General features: G+C 35.1%; 1 protein-coding gene across 12 annotated transcripts in view; it reads right to left on the reverse strand.

Moving 5' to 3' along the window:
* The window catches only part of PIK3C3 (phosphatidylinositol 3-kinase catalytic subunit type 3), a 763,308-nt gene that overhangs the window by 667,075 nt on the left and 77,992 nt on the right, over positions 1-18,241 (reverse strand). For all 12 annotated transcript variants that reach the window (XM_063645758.1, XM_063645868.1, XM_063645688.1 and 9 more), the window contains 6 exons: positions 16,624-16,755; positions 12,783-12,911; positions 11,747-11,816; positions 9,839-9,903; positions 6,784-6,868; positions 929-1,003 (listed from right to left, as the gene is read on the reverse strand). In XM_063645758.1, the coding sequence (XP_063501828.1) occupies positions 929-1,003; positions 6,784-6,868; positions 9,839-9,903; positions 11,747-11,816; positions 12,783-12,911; positions 16,624-16,755 (556 nt within the window). The remainder of the gene's footprint in view (positions 1-928; positions 1,004-6,783; positions 6,869-9,838; positions 9,904-11,746; positions 11,817-12,782; positions 12,912-16,623; positions 16,756-18,241) is intronic.

An 18,241-nucleotide genomic window follows, 5' to 3' on the forward strand; every position in this document is an offset into this window, starting at 1 on the left:
TGAAACGGGAAAATGAGATGAGAAACAGGTTTTAGGCAGGTAGTAGAGGAAAGGACAACCTTTTACAACTGGCCATATATAATGAGAATTTCAAGTAAGCAGTTCGATATTTCAATTTGAAGTTAATGAAATGGACTGAGGCAAAAAGCTGTAAGTTTGGAAGCTGTCTGCATAAAGATAAATACATAGGGCTAAAGAGTTGTCAGGACAAAGGAGAATGAGAATGATTATCCCATAGAACTCCAAGGGGAAAAGCAAATAATTAAAGGTAGATATTAAAGTGAATTAAGCACACTTTGTAAGAGAAAGGACATTTTAACAACCTAACTAGAGCTATACAGTAAGAGACTAAGCTGCTTGTATCCATTATTGGCTTTCCATAAAGAGGCATTTCCAGTACAGAAGTGTGGGCAAAATGACCATCTGTAGGATTACTACTAAAGCAATTCTCACAAGGGAAAGGACTTTCCCTAAATGTTCTTCCAAGGTAACATTTAAAGGAATTTTTAAGACTCTCTGATTTATCTTCACTTATGCAACTCATCTTTTTTTTTTTTTTTTAGACGGAGTTTCGCTCTTGTTGCCTAGGCTGGAGTGCAATGGTGCAATCTCGGCTCACTGCAACCTCCGCCTCCCGGGTTCAAGCGATTCTCCTGTCTCATCCTCCCAAGTAGTTGGGATTACAGGCATGTACCACCACGCCCGGCAAATTTTGTATGTTTAGTAGAGACAGGGTTTCTCCATGTTGGTCAGGCTGGTCTCGAACTCCCGACCTCAGGTGATCCACCTGCCTTGGCCTCCCAAAGTGCTGGGATTACAGGCGTGAGCCACCGCACCATGCCGCAACTTATCTTGTTAGTAAATAGATTCAGGGGTAAAAACCATGGGCAAATACAATGTATGTCTACTGGTAGTCATTAATTGTTACCTGTTTTTGTTAGCAAAAGGTTATCCAGGTGCCTGTCTCCAACTCCGAGTATATAGGTGATCACGCAATATCCAGCTGCAGTTAACAGTTAAAAAAAAATGTGAAAACAAATGCAAACCAGGTTATACATTCTACTGAATATAAAAGCAGTTTGTGCAACTTTAATATCAATTTGTTTTCTAATGTCTTTGGTTTCTCATCTAAATTCTCAAATATGCAATCTTTATTTCTGTCACTTGAAACTCAAAGTACTATTTAAAACAGAAAATCTTGTAGAATTCTGTTAAATTACAAAAGTCACTTGCATCAAAACTTAAGTTAGGTTCAGGAGACCTTAAATTATAACATGGGCCTAGCAATTCTAATATCAAATTGGACACAGTTAAAAGTCAACTGTCAATTATCCCGTAACTCATAACCATGTTTTCTATAAGATAACATAAGTAAATGCAGGGTTAATTTTTTTTTTAAGTCTGTGGAAAAATAATCTTGAAATGGAAGCAGATAGAAAACCAAATGCATTCATTTGAGTGGTAAAGACATTTATGAAGTTAACACAATAATCCTCTAAAGCATTAAGAAAAATTACATGATCAAGGCTAAAGGCAGAGACATTGGCTCTAGCTGTATTCTGTTATCTTTTTATTCTAAAAAAAAGTCTGGAAATTTAGCATTTATTGAAACTACTTAAACAGAATTTAGCAAATAGCACCTTTTTGGAGTTTTTTTAACTATGTTTATTTCTACCATTAATAATCTGACAACAAATACAACTTGTAAACATATGAAACTATAGCAATATTTACAAAAACCTGTTTATTTCAGCCCACGTGTAAAAACCAGATGGGACCACCTGTTAATGAACTTACAACCCTGTTCAAATTCAATAAATAATAAGGTTCATTTGACTTAGGTTCTGAAGGCCATTCCAGAAGTCCAAAAGCAACTTAAGCAATGGTATAATTACTGAAAAAATAGATTAATTAATAATAATCACAGTTACAATGTACTTAAGACTAGGCTCTTAGCTAGGCATATCATATTCATCATTTCTAACCCATTTAATGATGCCAGTTAAGTATGATAACCATCCTTCAAATGAAAAACTTCAGGCTCCAAGAATTAATGGTATTGTTCAAAGTCACTGGGCTGGGATTTGTGTCCAACGAAATGTAAGCAAATACAGATGCAAGGAAAGCAGTTTTAAGCAAGGGGCTGACTCAGCTAGGAGGTTAGCCCTTTAGGCCTTTTCTCCTTCCTGTCTAGATTGCGACATGATGACTGTAGTTGCAGACCATAAGGAAAAGGGCAAGAGAATCACAGAGAATCACACAGCCTTCACCTGGTCCTAATCACCTTATATAGTTAGAACAACAGCAATCTCTTATAACTAGAGATTGTTTTGTCACAAAAGAGAAAATAAACTCTTATGATTATGTCACTATAGGTACATTATGTTAACTGCAGCTAAATGCAACGATAACAGTGGTCCACTGAGGAGAACTTAAAGGGTATCTAGATGAAGGGAGAATAAACTACAGCTTAATGGTCAAATCTGGTTCCCCTCAGTTTTTGTAAAGTTTATTTGAACACAGTCATACTCATTCATTTTCATACTGGTTTGAGCATTACAATGGCAGGGTTGAATAGTTACACAGATCATCTGACTTGAAAAGCCTAAAATACTTACTATCTGCAAAGCTTTAGGGAAAAGTCTTACTCACCCTTGATCTAGAGCATTGCTACACAAAATGTGATCCCACAGACTGGCAGTATCACTATCACTTCAAAGCTTATTAAATATGTAAACTCTTCAGCCTTACTTCAGTCCTACTGAATCAGAATTTTTAGGGGCAGCAGCCACAATTCCATTTTAACAAGCTTTCAAAAATTACTATGCACACCCAAGGTTGAGAAACCTTCTCTAAACTCTAGTGTATTGATGAACATAAGAATCACCTGAAAATCCTGTTAGAATGAAGATTCTGATCACAGAATTGGGGTAAGGCCTAAGATTCTGTAATACAAACAAGTTCCCAGGTAAAGTCAATACTGTGGGTCCACAGATCACACTTTAAGTAGCACTGCTCTAAAACTGCCACGATACATGCAATTTCAAAAATGACTAAAGACTCCCCATTGAAAAATAACTAAGTGACTTACTGAGGGATATTAAATTTGATATCCCTAAAGAGAAAGTAAGTACAGTACCCTGAGAACACATGAGAACTTAGTACACTTAGTTTCTCTAATATATGATTCGTAGAAATCTAGCTGCTACTCAAGGGTACTAAACTACTGATAATGTGCATATGAAGACTAGCAAAACTCCTGCAATTTTCAAAAATAACATCACTGTACATCAGTGCTGCTGAGTTGTTCAATCCAGACCTACTTACTATTCCCATTTTTTTTAATTATAAGTTACAATTAGTTTTTGTCACTATTTACTTTGTTTCAAGTTTAGCTATCTCTACAGAATACTGATTCACCTGTGTTGCAACAGTTAATTCTGACCTAAAATTTTCATGTAACTAGATATACACGAATTATGCTTAATCCTAACGATAAAGCAAAATATTTCTATAAACTACTCATCATCAAATTTGTTTGAGGCTGCATTTCATTGTTATATGGAAATGGAAAATGAATAAGGATCTTTTGCCCTGGCTCAGTGGATTATGGCCATAAATATGTTGGATGGTCATTCTGATAAACATGTTTAGTCAAGTGAAATATATGTATCAACATATGGCCATATTGAATAGTAAAGATGAAAATTTAGAGTGCTTCAATAGTTTAAAGTGTCAATACTCAGTAGGGCACTTTAAACAAGGCTACATCCTGAAAAATAACAAAACATTTGAGGTAAGAATGGGATGATCCTCAGAAACATTGAGGAGATAACTAATACTCAGAATGATTTAAGATGACCTGAAATAAATTTGCTAGAAAATTTTTAGGGAAACTGATGTTATTCTTTAACTATACAACAATGGAAACACTATTTCTGTCCCAGAAAATCTTGTCAAAACAACGTTGTTAGTTTTTTTACTCCAGTGAGATGCAAAACATCTTGAAATTGTTTTTATAAAAAAACTTTGACTTAAAGAAAAATATAAAGACAAATAGACCACTGATCCTATTTCCCTTTACTTAGTAAAGATATGTGTGTATGTGAGAATAAACAGTATTCCCACATTTAGCTGCATGATATAGACTTGAGACGTTAGATAATCTGGAAAAGATGTCACCAAAACTATTATCAATTTTTTTCTTACACCCTGCAAAAACATTAAAACATTATTTTCTAAAATGAAAGTTACACACAAACAGATTATTTTGTCAAACAGGAAGCCATACAGAAAACAGAAGGCTCTTCTAGATGAAGAGAAGGCCTGCCATCAAATCACTTACAGAGGAATGAATACATGTGAAATGTTGGAAAAAAGGGGAGAGATAAGATGTAATGTGAATTTAACTGTCCAATAGGTAAGATAATTTTAATTGGTATTCTTCCCCCATGAAAAAGCCAGTCATATTTTCATTAGCTCTTGGGGGAAAATGGACCATTATACAAAAGACACAATGGTACGACATCAAGCATGTACCTGTAACATACCATTCTGATAATTTTACTAATGAGCAGAATTTTCAAATTGTAGTCAATACTGACAGGGCAAGTGTGTGTGTATGTATTTGGTGTGGAAAAAGTATTTCTTTATTAAACAGATTTATGACTTTAAAAGGTTTACAATAACTATGCTACAAGTAAAAAGGTAAAAGATAATTATTTGGGGGTATGTAAAACACCTCATGTAATAAGGTACTAAGGGAAATGGCCACAAATTCTGTGACAGCCTTTTCATCCAGAGCTTGGATCTATATACATATTCTGTCCCCTCAAATCCAGGAAAGATCTAGGACTGCTCTGAACAACAGAATATAACAAAATATAGTTATACTATAAGCTGATACAGTACCAGCTTCCCAGCCCTGGCCTTCAGAAACCAGTATTTTCCATTTCCTGTCTGTCTGAATATTTGCTCTTGGAACCCAGCTCTGCGAGGCCCAAGCCAGGGACAGGTCATGTGTGAGTGATTCACAATAAGCCTAGCTAAGACAATATAATCTGCTAATCATGTGAGTGATCCATCTTGGATGTTCAGCCCAGTTGAGCCTTTAGATGATATGTAATTTTTTTTTAGATCACAGAAAACATAGACTTGAAGGTCTGAGAAAAACAGAAGAGAAATGGGGCAAAATAAAGAAGAAAAACAAGAAAGGAGCGAGGGAAGAGAGAGAGAAATACAGAGTAAGAGGACAAGGGTAAACATTTTCTCTCAAAACCTTCAGTGTTTTTAAGTCTTTAAATACTGCATGTAATCATGTTTACAAGCAAATTCAGTTACATGTAATATATGTTTATATTCCTATGGTAAAAACAAGAATTAAAACTATAAAGGATTCTAATATATAAAAACACAATTTTATTTCCATAGTCTCAAAGTTCATTTTCTTTCTGCTTTTCAGACAAAAATGTACCATCACGAATAAATTTGAAAATAAGGTCCAAAATAATTTGGAAGGTGACTTCACAGGGGTGTTGTGAAAAACACAAAAATATTATGTATAAGAAAGCAACTTCTAAACCAGAAAATAGTATGCAAGTTTAAATACAGTCTTAACAACTAATTAAAAAGCCCTCTTCTTGCTCTCCTAGCTTAAGTATAGGCATAAATAGGGATATAAACAAATATATCGCTTATATAAAACAGTTATAACACATCATATATCCTGTCATTCAGGGCTCAACTCTAGTGTCAACTCCTTTACCAATCCTCCCTTAAACAATCTAGTTATAAAAAAAAATCAAAATAAAAAAATAAACATGCTGGGGATGGTGGCTCATGCCTTCAATATCTGCACTTTGGGAGGCCAAAGCAGGTGATCGTTTGAGCCCAGGAGTTTGAGACCAGCCTGGGAAACATGCCATAACCCTGTTTCTACAAAAAATATTAAAAAAAATCAGCCAAGTGTGGTGGCGCACACCTCCTACAGTCCCAGGTACTCGGCAGGCTGAGGTGGAAGAATCACCTGAGCCTAGGAGGTCCAGGCCGCAGTGAGCTGTGATTGAGTCACTGCACTTCAGCCAGCCTGGGAGGTCCAGGCCGCAGTGAGCTGTGATTGCGTCACTGCACTTCAGCCAGCCCGGGTGACAGAGTGTGACCCTGTCTCCAGGAAAAAAGAAAAAGAAAAGAAAAGAAAAGAAAAAAAAATAAAGAAAATGAAAAAAAAAAATCCTGTAGAATATAAGCTTCATGAAGTTAGACATAAATGCCTGAAGAATAAAAATTAATCCCTATGTCACTTATTATGTATTTCTAGGAAATACTACTACTGTTTACTTATTTCTAGGAATGGACCATAAGGACTGACTCTAAAATACCATGAGGGCACCCTCTTAATCAAGCACCATTATCTTAGTTCTTAAACTTTATCTAAAACACAATTATTTCTGATTGAAACTTTTCCCATGGTCTACTTAGTTTCTGTTATTCAAAAATGGAGAAAATCTAATGGAAAATTAACAGCTTCCAGGAACAGATAAATTGTGATTATAAAATAGTTTAGTGATTGCAAAGATATATCCATGAAAGACTAAATAGAATTTACACCTTGTTACTACTATTACGTCAAAGCATTAATGACTACTTTAATCAACATTTATCTTTTACTCTTCCTATAGAGCATTTAAATATTAACATGTTCTAAAGGTATATGATTATGGCAATATCAGGATGGCCTGCTCTTCTTTATCTGGTCAACGGAAAGTAATAGCCTGAAAAACTTACCACAGCTTTTAACGTAAGTGTCCATGACCTCAGCACTAATCCCATTTGGCCCATTCTCACTTGGTGCATATTTTCTAAAAAAGTTCTGAAAAGACATTATTTACATGTTTAAGAATTAAGTGCAAACAAACAAACTAGGTGTTTTGAAACTATAAATAATGACCAAGTATCTAGTATAAAGCTTAATCAAAATACAGTATGAGAGATGCTGACTGAACAAAAGAATTGTAAGAGTACGATAAATACACTAGAGTTTCCACTAGGGGAAACTGTGTTTAATGTCCCCCACCACCCACCCCAGATTACCAATTGCACCTATTCTTTTACATTTAGAGGCAAAACAAAAAACAAACAAACAAAACACAGAGCATATTATCTGAAAATACAATTAATGTACTATTAAAAAATGAGTTTATCCTGGCCAGATGTGGTGGCTCACACCTACAATCCCAGCACTTTGGGAGGCCAAGGTGGGCAGATCATGAGGTCAAGAGATCAAGAACATCCTGGTCAACATGGTGAAACCCAGTCTCTACTAAAACACAAAAATTAGCGTGGTGGCAGGCACCTGTAGTCCCAGCTACTCGGGAAGCTGAGGCAGGAGAATTGCTTGAACCTGGGAGGTACAGGTTGCAGTGAGCCAAAGATCGCACCACTGCACTCCAGCCTGGCGACAGAGAGAGACTCCGTCTCAAAAAAAAAAAAAAAAAAGCTTATCCTATATTTTCACCTTTCTTGAATACCCTGTATGTCTGACAAAGGATTTACATCTGGAATATATAAAAAAAAAAAAACTCCTATAAATCAATACAAACAATATAAACAACGCGACAGGAACATGGGCCACAGGAAGATGTGAACATGCACTTCACAGAAGAAACAAATGGCCTATACGTATATTTTTATATGTTCAACAGATAATCAGGGAAATGCAAACTAAAAAGAGGTACGAAGACTTTGAAGTTTGGCAACACTATGATTTGGCAAAGATGTGTGTAGCAAGGAGAAACACAAGAAGTGTTACTGTTTTGGAAAACAACTTTTAATTATCGAAAAACAACTTTTCATTATCAAGCAAAGCTGAATGTGATCTATGACCCAGGTAAATGACTTACACAGATCAGAAGTGCAGCCAAGAATCAGTATACAAACTGTCACTGTTTTCATTTTATAAAATCATAATTACACAAAACAATGTAAGTAATGAAAAACTTCATGAAACAATGATGGCAATTAGGACCCATGTTAAAAACTTTAAGTACACGTCATGTCCTCTTCAGAACAATCCTGGAGTAATATGAGTTATTACTGAAATTTTACAGATGCAAAAACTGGTGTCTTGAAGGGTATGTTAAAGGGGTTCCCAGGACCACTGACAGGTTTGACTTACTAGAAGGTCTTACAGACTAAACATGTAGTTGTACCATGACTAAGGTTTGTTACAGAGAAAGGATACACAGTAGAATCAACATGGAAAACATACACAGAAAAAATCTGGAGAAATTCATACATAGGCATCCTAGCCCTCTCTGTCCTGTGAAGAGACACAGTGAGCTTCTTTTCCAATAGCCAAAAATAAAAAATAAAAAGCAGTAACATGGGTGCGATATTTCTGACAAGGAAAGCCCATTAGAGACTTAGAACCCAAGGTTTTATTGGGAGCTGGTGACCCAGGCAACCTCTGTCAAGCAAGTACAAAATTCCAGACTCCCAGAAGGAAAGTGGGTTGTTTAGTATAAAGCATATTATTTGAACAAACAATCTAGGCACAATGAACCACCGTTATCAATTAGGAAGCAAAGGGAACATGCTGAAAGCCAATGACCAATCTCCTGGCAAGCAGGCCTTTCCAAAGATTGCAACCGTAGGGCTAGTATGTTAACTTTTCTCTGCAGAAAGAGTTAACCAGTTCACTTAAGGTTACAGAGCTGGAAAGTTACACAGGTGGAATTCAATCCCAGGCAATTTGATGTCCTCAGCCTGAGCTTTTAACCACTGCACATGACTGTACCCCAAATCAAAGAACAGAATAGCATTTACTGTGCAAAAGAATAAGAGTAATACTTTTCTACAAATCTGACTCCCATACTGAATATATGGAACAACTAAATAGGGAAAGGCAAAAACACACTGTATTAAATATCGTCTACTAAGCCCTTCTATGTATTATCTTTCATCTTGGGTGTATCCATTTTTGTTTTAATTACATACCTTTTTTTTTACAAAGGGAAGCAGGAAAATTATATTTAAAAAATAACAAAAATAAACCATTAAGATGTTATAAGAACTAATCCATGTATTTAAAGGGTAAAGAAAAAAAATCCAAACATATACATTACTTTGTCACAGAACCACTCACCTTTTCTCATATTTAAAGGGGAGCAATAGGTTGAAGGGAGAGGATAGGGGTCTTAAGTAATTGCACAAAAGACAGATGAGCAACAGTATCATTGGAGCGGTGTTCTGAATAACAAAAACTGGAAATAATCAAAGTGCTCACCAATTAGTATCAAATAAATTACAACATTTCCATACCTTGGAATATAATGCAAGTATAAATAAACGTTAACAAATTTTAATTTGTTCACCAATTAACTCTTTTTTTTTTTTTTTGACACAGAGTCTTGCTCTGTCACCCAGGCTGGAGTGCAATGATGTGACCTCAGCTCACTGCAGCTTCCACCTCGCGGGTTCAAGCGATTCTCCTGGCTCAGCCTCCCAAGCAGCTGGGACTACAGGTGCGTGTCACTATGCCTGGCTGATTTTTGTCAGTTTAGTAGAGACAGGTTTCACCATGTTGGCCAGGCTGTGTTCACCAGTTAATGCCTGATCCCTTGATACACAATGCACTGCTCAAGGAACTGAGAATCTGTATGTAACAAATGGAAGAATCTTCAACTGCAAACATGCTTACTTCTGAATAAAGGAAGAAAAAAAACTTGAACAAAGAAAAATGATAAAAGGAGACTTTCATTTTTAACTCTATGTTATAAAGACTGAATTTTTTATGACAAGAATATATTCGTGAATTGCATAATCTTTATTGATACCATACCTGAATGCTTCCCTCTGTATCAAGAACTTCAGCCACAGGAACTGACTGGATAAACTGCATGAAGCCTACACAGAAATGTATGCACTGCATTAAGCATAGCTACTGGTTAAGAAATAAAAACAAAGGTTCTGCTAAGAATTATCTCCATCTGTGAATAAATGCATTCCATATCCGAACAACTTAAAAAGATCAGTGTACACTATATTAAGTTTGTACTGGCATTTATGTCATAGGACCTATAAGAAAACATTTTTTAAAAAAAATTAAGTTGATTTAGTCTGTAAGTTTTCTAGGCTAATTTCTATTATAAAATATGAGAAACGAAAACTAACAAACTAAGCTTCTTAAATCTAGCATCAAAAATTTCTTCTTTCTATGGATTTACAGCACATACCAATTAAAATATTCCAAATTTAAAATCACCATAAGAAATCTAGAATTGTGGATTACAATTACCTAACCCTAAAAGCTGTATGTAAAACTGTTATGTAATGGCTCCTTTTGTCTAATATTCCATCTTCTGTCATTTCCTGGTAATAACAGATGTGTAAATCCCTTAACCTACCAAAAAAAAAAAAAAAAAAAAAAAAAAAAAAAAAAAAAGGGAAAGGGGACAGACAGTATGTGGAAGAAGGAGAAAAAGTCAGTCTGATAAGTCTGAAGACAACAGAAACATAAAACAATGGATATATTTAAAAAAATAAAAGTTGGATGAAGCAAACAATTTTCAGGATCATAAACTCTCATGATCTGGTTCTGGTAAGCCTATAAGATAATTTGCATGCAAATTAAGAGATTATATACCCCTGTAGAATAAGAAATATCTCATTTATTCTTGCATCATAAATACAGAACAGTTGGCACTAATTCACTTAACAGGTATTTATTGTTTCTTGACCATGTTGGAAGAAATTTGCCAAGTAAGTAAAAATAGATGTTTGACACTGCCTACGTGGATCTTAAAGCTTATAAGCGTCACTTGGGTAAATACTATGAATAAAGGGTACTATGAAAGTAAGTAGTGTAAGGAGAGCTAACTTACAGTAGGGATCGAAGGACATCTGACATTTGAGCCATGTTTCCAAGGTTAATAAAGTTAATAGGCCATGGAGCAAAGAATGTTTGAGACAATGATCACAGTGTATGTGAAGGCCTTAGAGTACAATGCATTAGCTAAAACAGAAGGTAGCCAGTATGGCTAAAGCCCAGGACGCAGGGGAAGAGTGGCAAAAAGAAGACGCTTGAAAGATAGACATAGGGTGTGTCACACTATGCAAGCACTTAGAAGCTAGGTAAAGGTTTTTTGGGTCTTTGTCCCAAGAGAAAATGAAAGCTAACAAATGACTTTTTGCAGGATCGTAAAGATGCACATTTGCACTTTTTAAAAGATCATTCTGAGAAGAAACTGAGAAGAGTAATTAAGGCATCAAAAAGATTTGGGAGTGGCCAGAGGAAGGACAGGAACCTAAAGCGTATATTTTGTTTCTCAGTAACTAGTAGTATAAAGCAGGAAGGGGAGCAAGACTATGGAATTTACAGTAAGCATTAGGCAAGCATTCCTAGGGAATCTTCTACCAAACTTCCAGAGATTATTCATCTCAAAAAGACTTAAATGGTTTGTATGTGTGAGGATATGTGTGTATGTGTATGTGTCTACAGGACTGTCAGGAATGTCTGAAATATCCTGTTTCTCAGTAACTACATTAACCAGTAGTTACGTTAATCAGTAGTTACTGAGAAACAGGGAAGAATGAGAGACAGAAGGGAAGCAGGCAGGAAGGTCCAACTTGTCTTCAGTGCTACAAATGGAATTTATTTGTATCTCTAACATACTTAAAAAATTTTCAGTTTGAAAAAGTACACACAATGTACAGTAAAGTAAACAATAATGATGTAAAATACACTTACCATGTTTTGTACTGGTGGCTAACACCTTATAAGGTGTCAATTTCAAGTCCAGATTTTCTTTCCGTAACAGCTTTTAATCAAAAGGTAAAATATATTAACCAAATGTAAAGATTGTTAAAAGACAGTTTTGTGGGCAAATAGTACAGCAGTTTAATGTAATACAGATTTAGGAAGTTAAACTAAATTAAGTTTACATTAGTTAATTTAGGCCGGGCACAGTGGTTCACACCTGTAATCCCAGCACTTTGGGAGGCCGAGGCCGGTGGATCACCTGAGGTCAGGAGTTCGAGATCAGCCTGGTCAACATGGGGAAACCCCGTCTCTACTAAAAAATACAAAAAATTAGCTGGGCGTGGTGGCGCATGCCTGTAGACCCAACTACTCGGGAGGCTGAGGCAGGAGAATTGCTTGAACCCAGGGGGCAGAGGTTGCAGTGAGCCAAGATTGCGCCACTTCACTTTAGCCTGGGCAAAAAGCGAAACTCCATCTCAAAAAAAAAAAAAAAAAATAGTTAATTTAACTTTGATCATCAAAATTCAATTTATTAAGGACGTAGATGATGGTATGCTAAATTTTTCATCTACTCTAAATCTCTGTCAGAAGTTTTCAATGAACAATAGGGTTGTTCCTATCACTTCATGCAGTCCTTTCTGGCCATAAAGTACTTTAGAGCTCAGAAAAAGGGAAATAGGGCAAGCATGTACTTTTTAATGCCAGGGACAGAGATGGGATTAAAAGGATTTAAAAAAAAATTTAATAGACTAAGAGGAAGGAAACTACTAAATCCCTTATTTAGATAACTTAATTTGGAAAAAAAAAATAGAACACATGCAGTTCCACTTTATACTCAACACAAAAACCATTCTGAAGTGTATAAAAGCAACTAAATTTTTTCAAGGTCAAGTGGAGACTGTTGAGCTTTCTAGGATCGTACATGAATGTTACAAGTACTTCTGTTCCATAAACAGCAAATGAACTAAGCCACAGTCTTCCAAAACGAAAAAAATGTTCCCCACCAACATAAGGTCATGTTCACCTTGTCCATGAGTGAAATGATTTGAAGAATAAGTTGATCTTGACGTAAATCATCCCCATGCTTAAATATAACTGGATATTTGCCTCCATCTTCTGTCTTAAAAAACAACTGTGCAGGCATAAGGGCACTCTGGAAAATAAAAATATTGATTTCAAATTTGGTCATGAATTAATGCGTAAAAGTGTACTATACATACAAAAAAATGTTGATATATAAGATAAATACACAGGTAAATAGGACCTAAAACACAAGTTGGGTTTTCAATGAGATACATTAGGGTATACTGGAAAGAACAGTGAACTAGCTAATAGTCAGAAGACTATATGATGGAAGGTGCACAAGCTCTGCACTCAGTCATGTGGTTAAAACATTCCAAGCTCTGCCAGGTACTCGCTGGACAGTCTTGTGCATATCCTTTAACTTGTTTCCTCATCTGTAAAATAAAGATACCATCTCTTCTGCAGAGTTGCTAAGGCAATCAGAAACTATACAGGTCAATAGTCTGGCACCATGCCTAATACAGAGAAGACATTCTATATATATCTATCATCATTTTTTATTTTTAGAGGTATACTGAAATAAATAAGGTGAGACAGTACACCATAAAAATGTACCAGATGGAAAGTCAAGAGCCCTGGTTTTTAATGGCAAGTATACTATAGGTTGAGTATCCCATAACAGAAATGCTTGCAAATGTTTGGGATTTTGGACTTCCTCGGATTTTGGAATATTTGCATATACATAATAAAATATTTTAGGGATGTGACCAAAGTTTAAACTTGAAATTCAATTACGTTTCACATATACCCTACACACATAGACTGAAAGTAATTTTACACAATATTTTTTAATTTTGTGCATGAAACAAAGTTCTGACCGTGTTTTGACTGTAATGCATAACATAAAGTCAGCTGGAGGATTTTCCACTTGCAGTATCATGTCAGCACTCAAAGTTTCAGATTTTGGAGCATTTTAGATTATGGATGTTTGGATTAGAGATGCTCAATCTGTACTAGTTGTGCAGCTTTAAGACTCAAATTCCTCATTTATAAAATGAGAGGAGATCTCAAATATCTGTATCTTTTATTCTGGAATAATTTTATGTTTTCCCCAGAGTACTTCCCTTAATTATATGAAGGTCTAAATTAGTTTAGGTATATGTTTAAATCAACAACAAAAAAAAAAAAAAATAGAGAAATTATATTCTTTTTAGAAAGGGGGAATCATATAAAACCTCACATAAAGTAGCATGCTAAGATGGATATTCTGGACATAAATGGTCAGAAAATTGTTCTGAGAGAGAGACCCTATTGAGTTTGGTCACTGAGAAGAAATTATATAAGACAAAAATTTGGAGAAACATATTAATCCAAAGAAAAAAAAATGAGTCAAACAAATTTAAAAACAACAATAACAAAAAAATGGTAATAAACAAGAGAAATAATGGCCCAAAAAACATCATATAGATGGATGAACAGATGTGACAAAACAAATGGCAAAATGTTAATGACAGAATTAAAGTGGTAGATACACAGTTGTCTACTGTAAAACTCCTTCAACTTTGCTGTATGCTTGAAAACTTTCCTATAAAATGCTGGGGGAAAACAAAAACATGGAAGATGGTTCAGAGAATGTATGTTTAAAACTTACAAACTCTAGTTGGAATAAAATTCTGAATTTTAAATTACGTTAAATTTGGAACATCCTTTCATTGCTCAAGGTTATTTTATAAATTACCTTGAGCCCTAGTAATTGGAAGTTATCTTCCTAAAGATAAATGACAGGCAGGAGAATCTTTGTTGTGATTTCTTTTTTGAGATTCAATTAGATTTCATCTGAAATTTAAAGCAAGAAGACCACCACAGATAACATGCACTTATCCCAGTGCCTTAAGGGGTCCAGTCCCCATGAATATCCAGCTTTGGCTGATACATTAAGGTCTACAAAATTACTTTTAAAACTACTAGAAATAAGGGTCCTTAGCCTTTTCAGCTCTGAGGAGCTCATACAAGGACAACAGGAGTCCACAGATCCTCTGCAAGTGTATGCAGAAATTCCGGTGTATGTGTAAGCATAGCATACGGGCAATTTTCTGAAGTGCATAATCCATCACTTTCATCAGATTCTCAAAGGCATCCACGAGCCAAAGTAGCAACTCCCTACACAGAGACTCTATATAACTAATATTATGTAGCAACTGCCTCAGAACCATTATTCCTAAACTCCAACTCAAAATTTTTAAGAATGCCCATACACTTAAGAGTTGAAAGAAAAATAAGACTGAATATTGAGATCAAAAACATTTCCCATATTTTATTTCATAAGACATAATTATAATTTTTTATAAGTAAAAAGAGTATGAGTCTAGAATCCACCTACCAATAGAGGGAGATATATCTTCTTATACTCCACTCTTAAAACCCCTGCTGTATGTCTTAGATACTCTTTTCCACCATAGTTGGAAAAAAAACAGTAAAATTACTTTTTTAATTCACTGCTCTTGATGAGTCCTTAGTGTTCGCAAGAATATTAGAAGCTGATCTTCTTTGGGAGTTCCAGCCCAAAGGAATGCCAGTTGCTATATGTATATTACCCTGTGTATAGCTTTTTACATTTCAGTCTCCAGTAGACTGCAAGCACAGACTAAAAAAATATTTGCACTGTATCTCCTATACCAGTGTTTTCAAACTGCATATAGTAATACCAGTATTTTTAACCTGCAGGTTGTAATCTGTTAGAGAGTTTTAAAACCAATAGGTTGTAAGCAACATTTAAAAATTAAAGCAACAGAATAATGTTAAAAATAATGGTAACTATCCATCCATAACACCCAGTTAAAGTTAGGTTTTGCTTTATGAAACTTATGTTTTGGTCGTATGAGCTGGCCTGCAACCCATGACCAAATATGAGGTTGACTTGAAACACACTTTTTTAAAAAATATGAACTATTTCCTACTATAATTACACCCGTGTATATACATTAGTTGTTGTTCTATGAGCCCTTTCTTAACTCATGCAAAGTAATATTCAATGCAACTATGCCTTTCTATCACTAGAATCACAAAACATAAAACATCATGTCTCACAAAGATCTTTCAGTATGATGCTGACAGATAATGATGCTCTGGATTAGAGAAGGCAGCTGCATCAGCTGTTTCTACCTGAACTGGTGGCCAGTCAATAGAAAAAACACCAAGCCTGGTATGCTATTAAGGACTAAAGAGAATTGCCACGTGAAAATATAAGAAAAAACTTAAGGTTCAACAGGAACAGATATCAGACTGAGAAATGTTAAAAGGGTCAACTGGGACTCATATCTAACCATCTGAACTAATGAACTGAATGAATGCATGATATCTTTGCAATTTGCCCTTTAAAAAAAAGTTAACATAAAGAAAAATAGTTATGGCTCTGATTAACAATTAGCTGAAAAAACTAAATATTATGTTGGGTATGGTGGCGCATGCCTGTAATCCCAACACTTTGGGAGGCTGAGGTGGGAAGACTGCTTGAAGCCAGGAGTATGAGACCAGCCTGGATAACAAAGTGAGGACCCATCGCTACAAAAATAAAACAATAAAAAAATTAAATATTAAAAAACAACCCAGAGATATAAAAGTATTTCACATGTTATATAAAAATGCCCACGTACTGGTAACAAAAGAAGATCTCAAATCAAAACACACTGATAAATAAAAGGTACCCTTCGATCTGGCATTTACTAAATCAACTAGAATTATAGATGTGATCTCTGCAATGTAATAGTTTTCCAAGGTAGTATCTCTGATCTAGTTTAAGAATTAGGTTCCAATCATACACATTAAATATCCATCACAATTACTTTAAACAGTGTAGCTGTTTCCGGAATTATTCCTCTAATTTTCACTTGGGGTTCTAAAGGCAATGGGATAAGTTCCACATCTGACAAATTCATCTTTTCATTATCTCCAAGCAACGCCTGTAGTCTCTCATTCTAAAACAAATCAGAAAGGATTAATTAGGTTAAAACAGAAGAGTAGTTTATCAAACATACAGTAAAGACATAAAAATTGATTCCATTAACTTAAAAATATTTGCAAAGCACCAAAATAATATAAACGAGATGGTGTTGTATGTGAGAGACAAGCACTTATAAATAATCCCTAACAACAGCAGCAGCATGCTTTAAACCGAACAATCTCTTGACTGTGAAAAGCTGGACTTTCACAGGAAGGATAGAGAATACATTTCACTTGCTAAAGCTGACAAAGAATAAGGAATTTATTCAAGTTGGACCTAAAGATTCAATTTCTGTTTCCAAGGATTTGTGAAGCCACAGAGAGAAACTGAAATTTCATTCAAGTTTAATTTTGCATGACCAAATATTAAGCAAAAATTTCATTATGCTGCCCCAGTGCATTTTTTGAGTTTAAAAAGGAAACTTAATTCACTTGCAGAAATTATAACCCTACTTTCTAACTTTCACTGAGTCTGTATGGTCAAGCTTTTCCTAGGACATCATCATCATTCATTTTCTTCAGCTCAAATACATAATGCATTAAGCTAACATTCCAGAAACTGAGAAATCCAAGTCATGATAAAATGGCTTCATCAATAAGCAACATCTATACTATTTAGAAGAACCCCTTCTATTCAATTTCAAAAGAACAATCAATTTCCTTTAAAAGGTGGTAGAGTGCTGCAATCTTTAGGAGCAGGGCTTGCTCACCTAAATAGGTGAGTTTGTTCTTTAAGAGGGAAAACTCGGCATGACAATCCCAGCGGCATAAAACACTTCAACTACAATGCTACTGGGAAGTTGAAGTGCTTTGTGCTGCTGGGTATGCCTCAAAGGAGAGAACTCTGGAATCAGTGAAAGAAGTTCAGAAAAAAATAATATATTTCAAGGACAAAGAAGATGTAAAATTATTTTCCTTCAGTAATAATCCCATCTCCTTCTGAATGATGAAAAGTTCAAGTTAAAATCAACTGAAAATCAACTGGTATGAATTTCTACATAAGTGTTACAAAAACCACTAAATCTATTCCTTAACTAAATGGATGGTCAGATCTACTAATGTGAAGTAATGTCAACTAATGTGAGAGCAAAGTTATCCTAGCTTAACAAATTTCTAGTTGATGTGCTAATTAAAATAAATAAATAAATAAATAAAATAACCAGAAAATAAAATAAGAATGGGGAGAAAAATCTAGCCACTTCTTACCACCTCTACCACTACAAGCCCTAAGAACCCAGCCACCATGATTTCTCATCTTGATTACTGCAATAGCCTCCTGATTGCTTCTCTTCTTCAAACTTTTCACCCTCCTACAGTTTCTTATCAAAAGTAACCAGAGTGTAGCTGCTAAAATAAAAGTCAGTTCATGTTACCCTGCTATTCAAAATCTCCAACAGCTTCTACTCTTACTCAGTGTTTCAGTCAAAGTAATACTGACTATAATGATTTACAAAGATAAAT

The sequence above is a fragment of the Symphalangus syndactylus genome, chromosome 1, assembly GCF_028878055.3.
Source record: "Symphalangus syndactylus isolate Jambi chromosome 1, NHGRI_mSymSyn1-v2.1_pri, whole genome shotgun sequence".
Lineage (NCBI taxonomy): Eukaryota > Metazoa > Chordata > Mammalia > Primates > Hylobatidae > Symphalangus > Symphalangus syndactylus.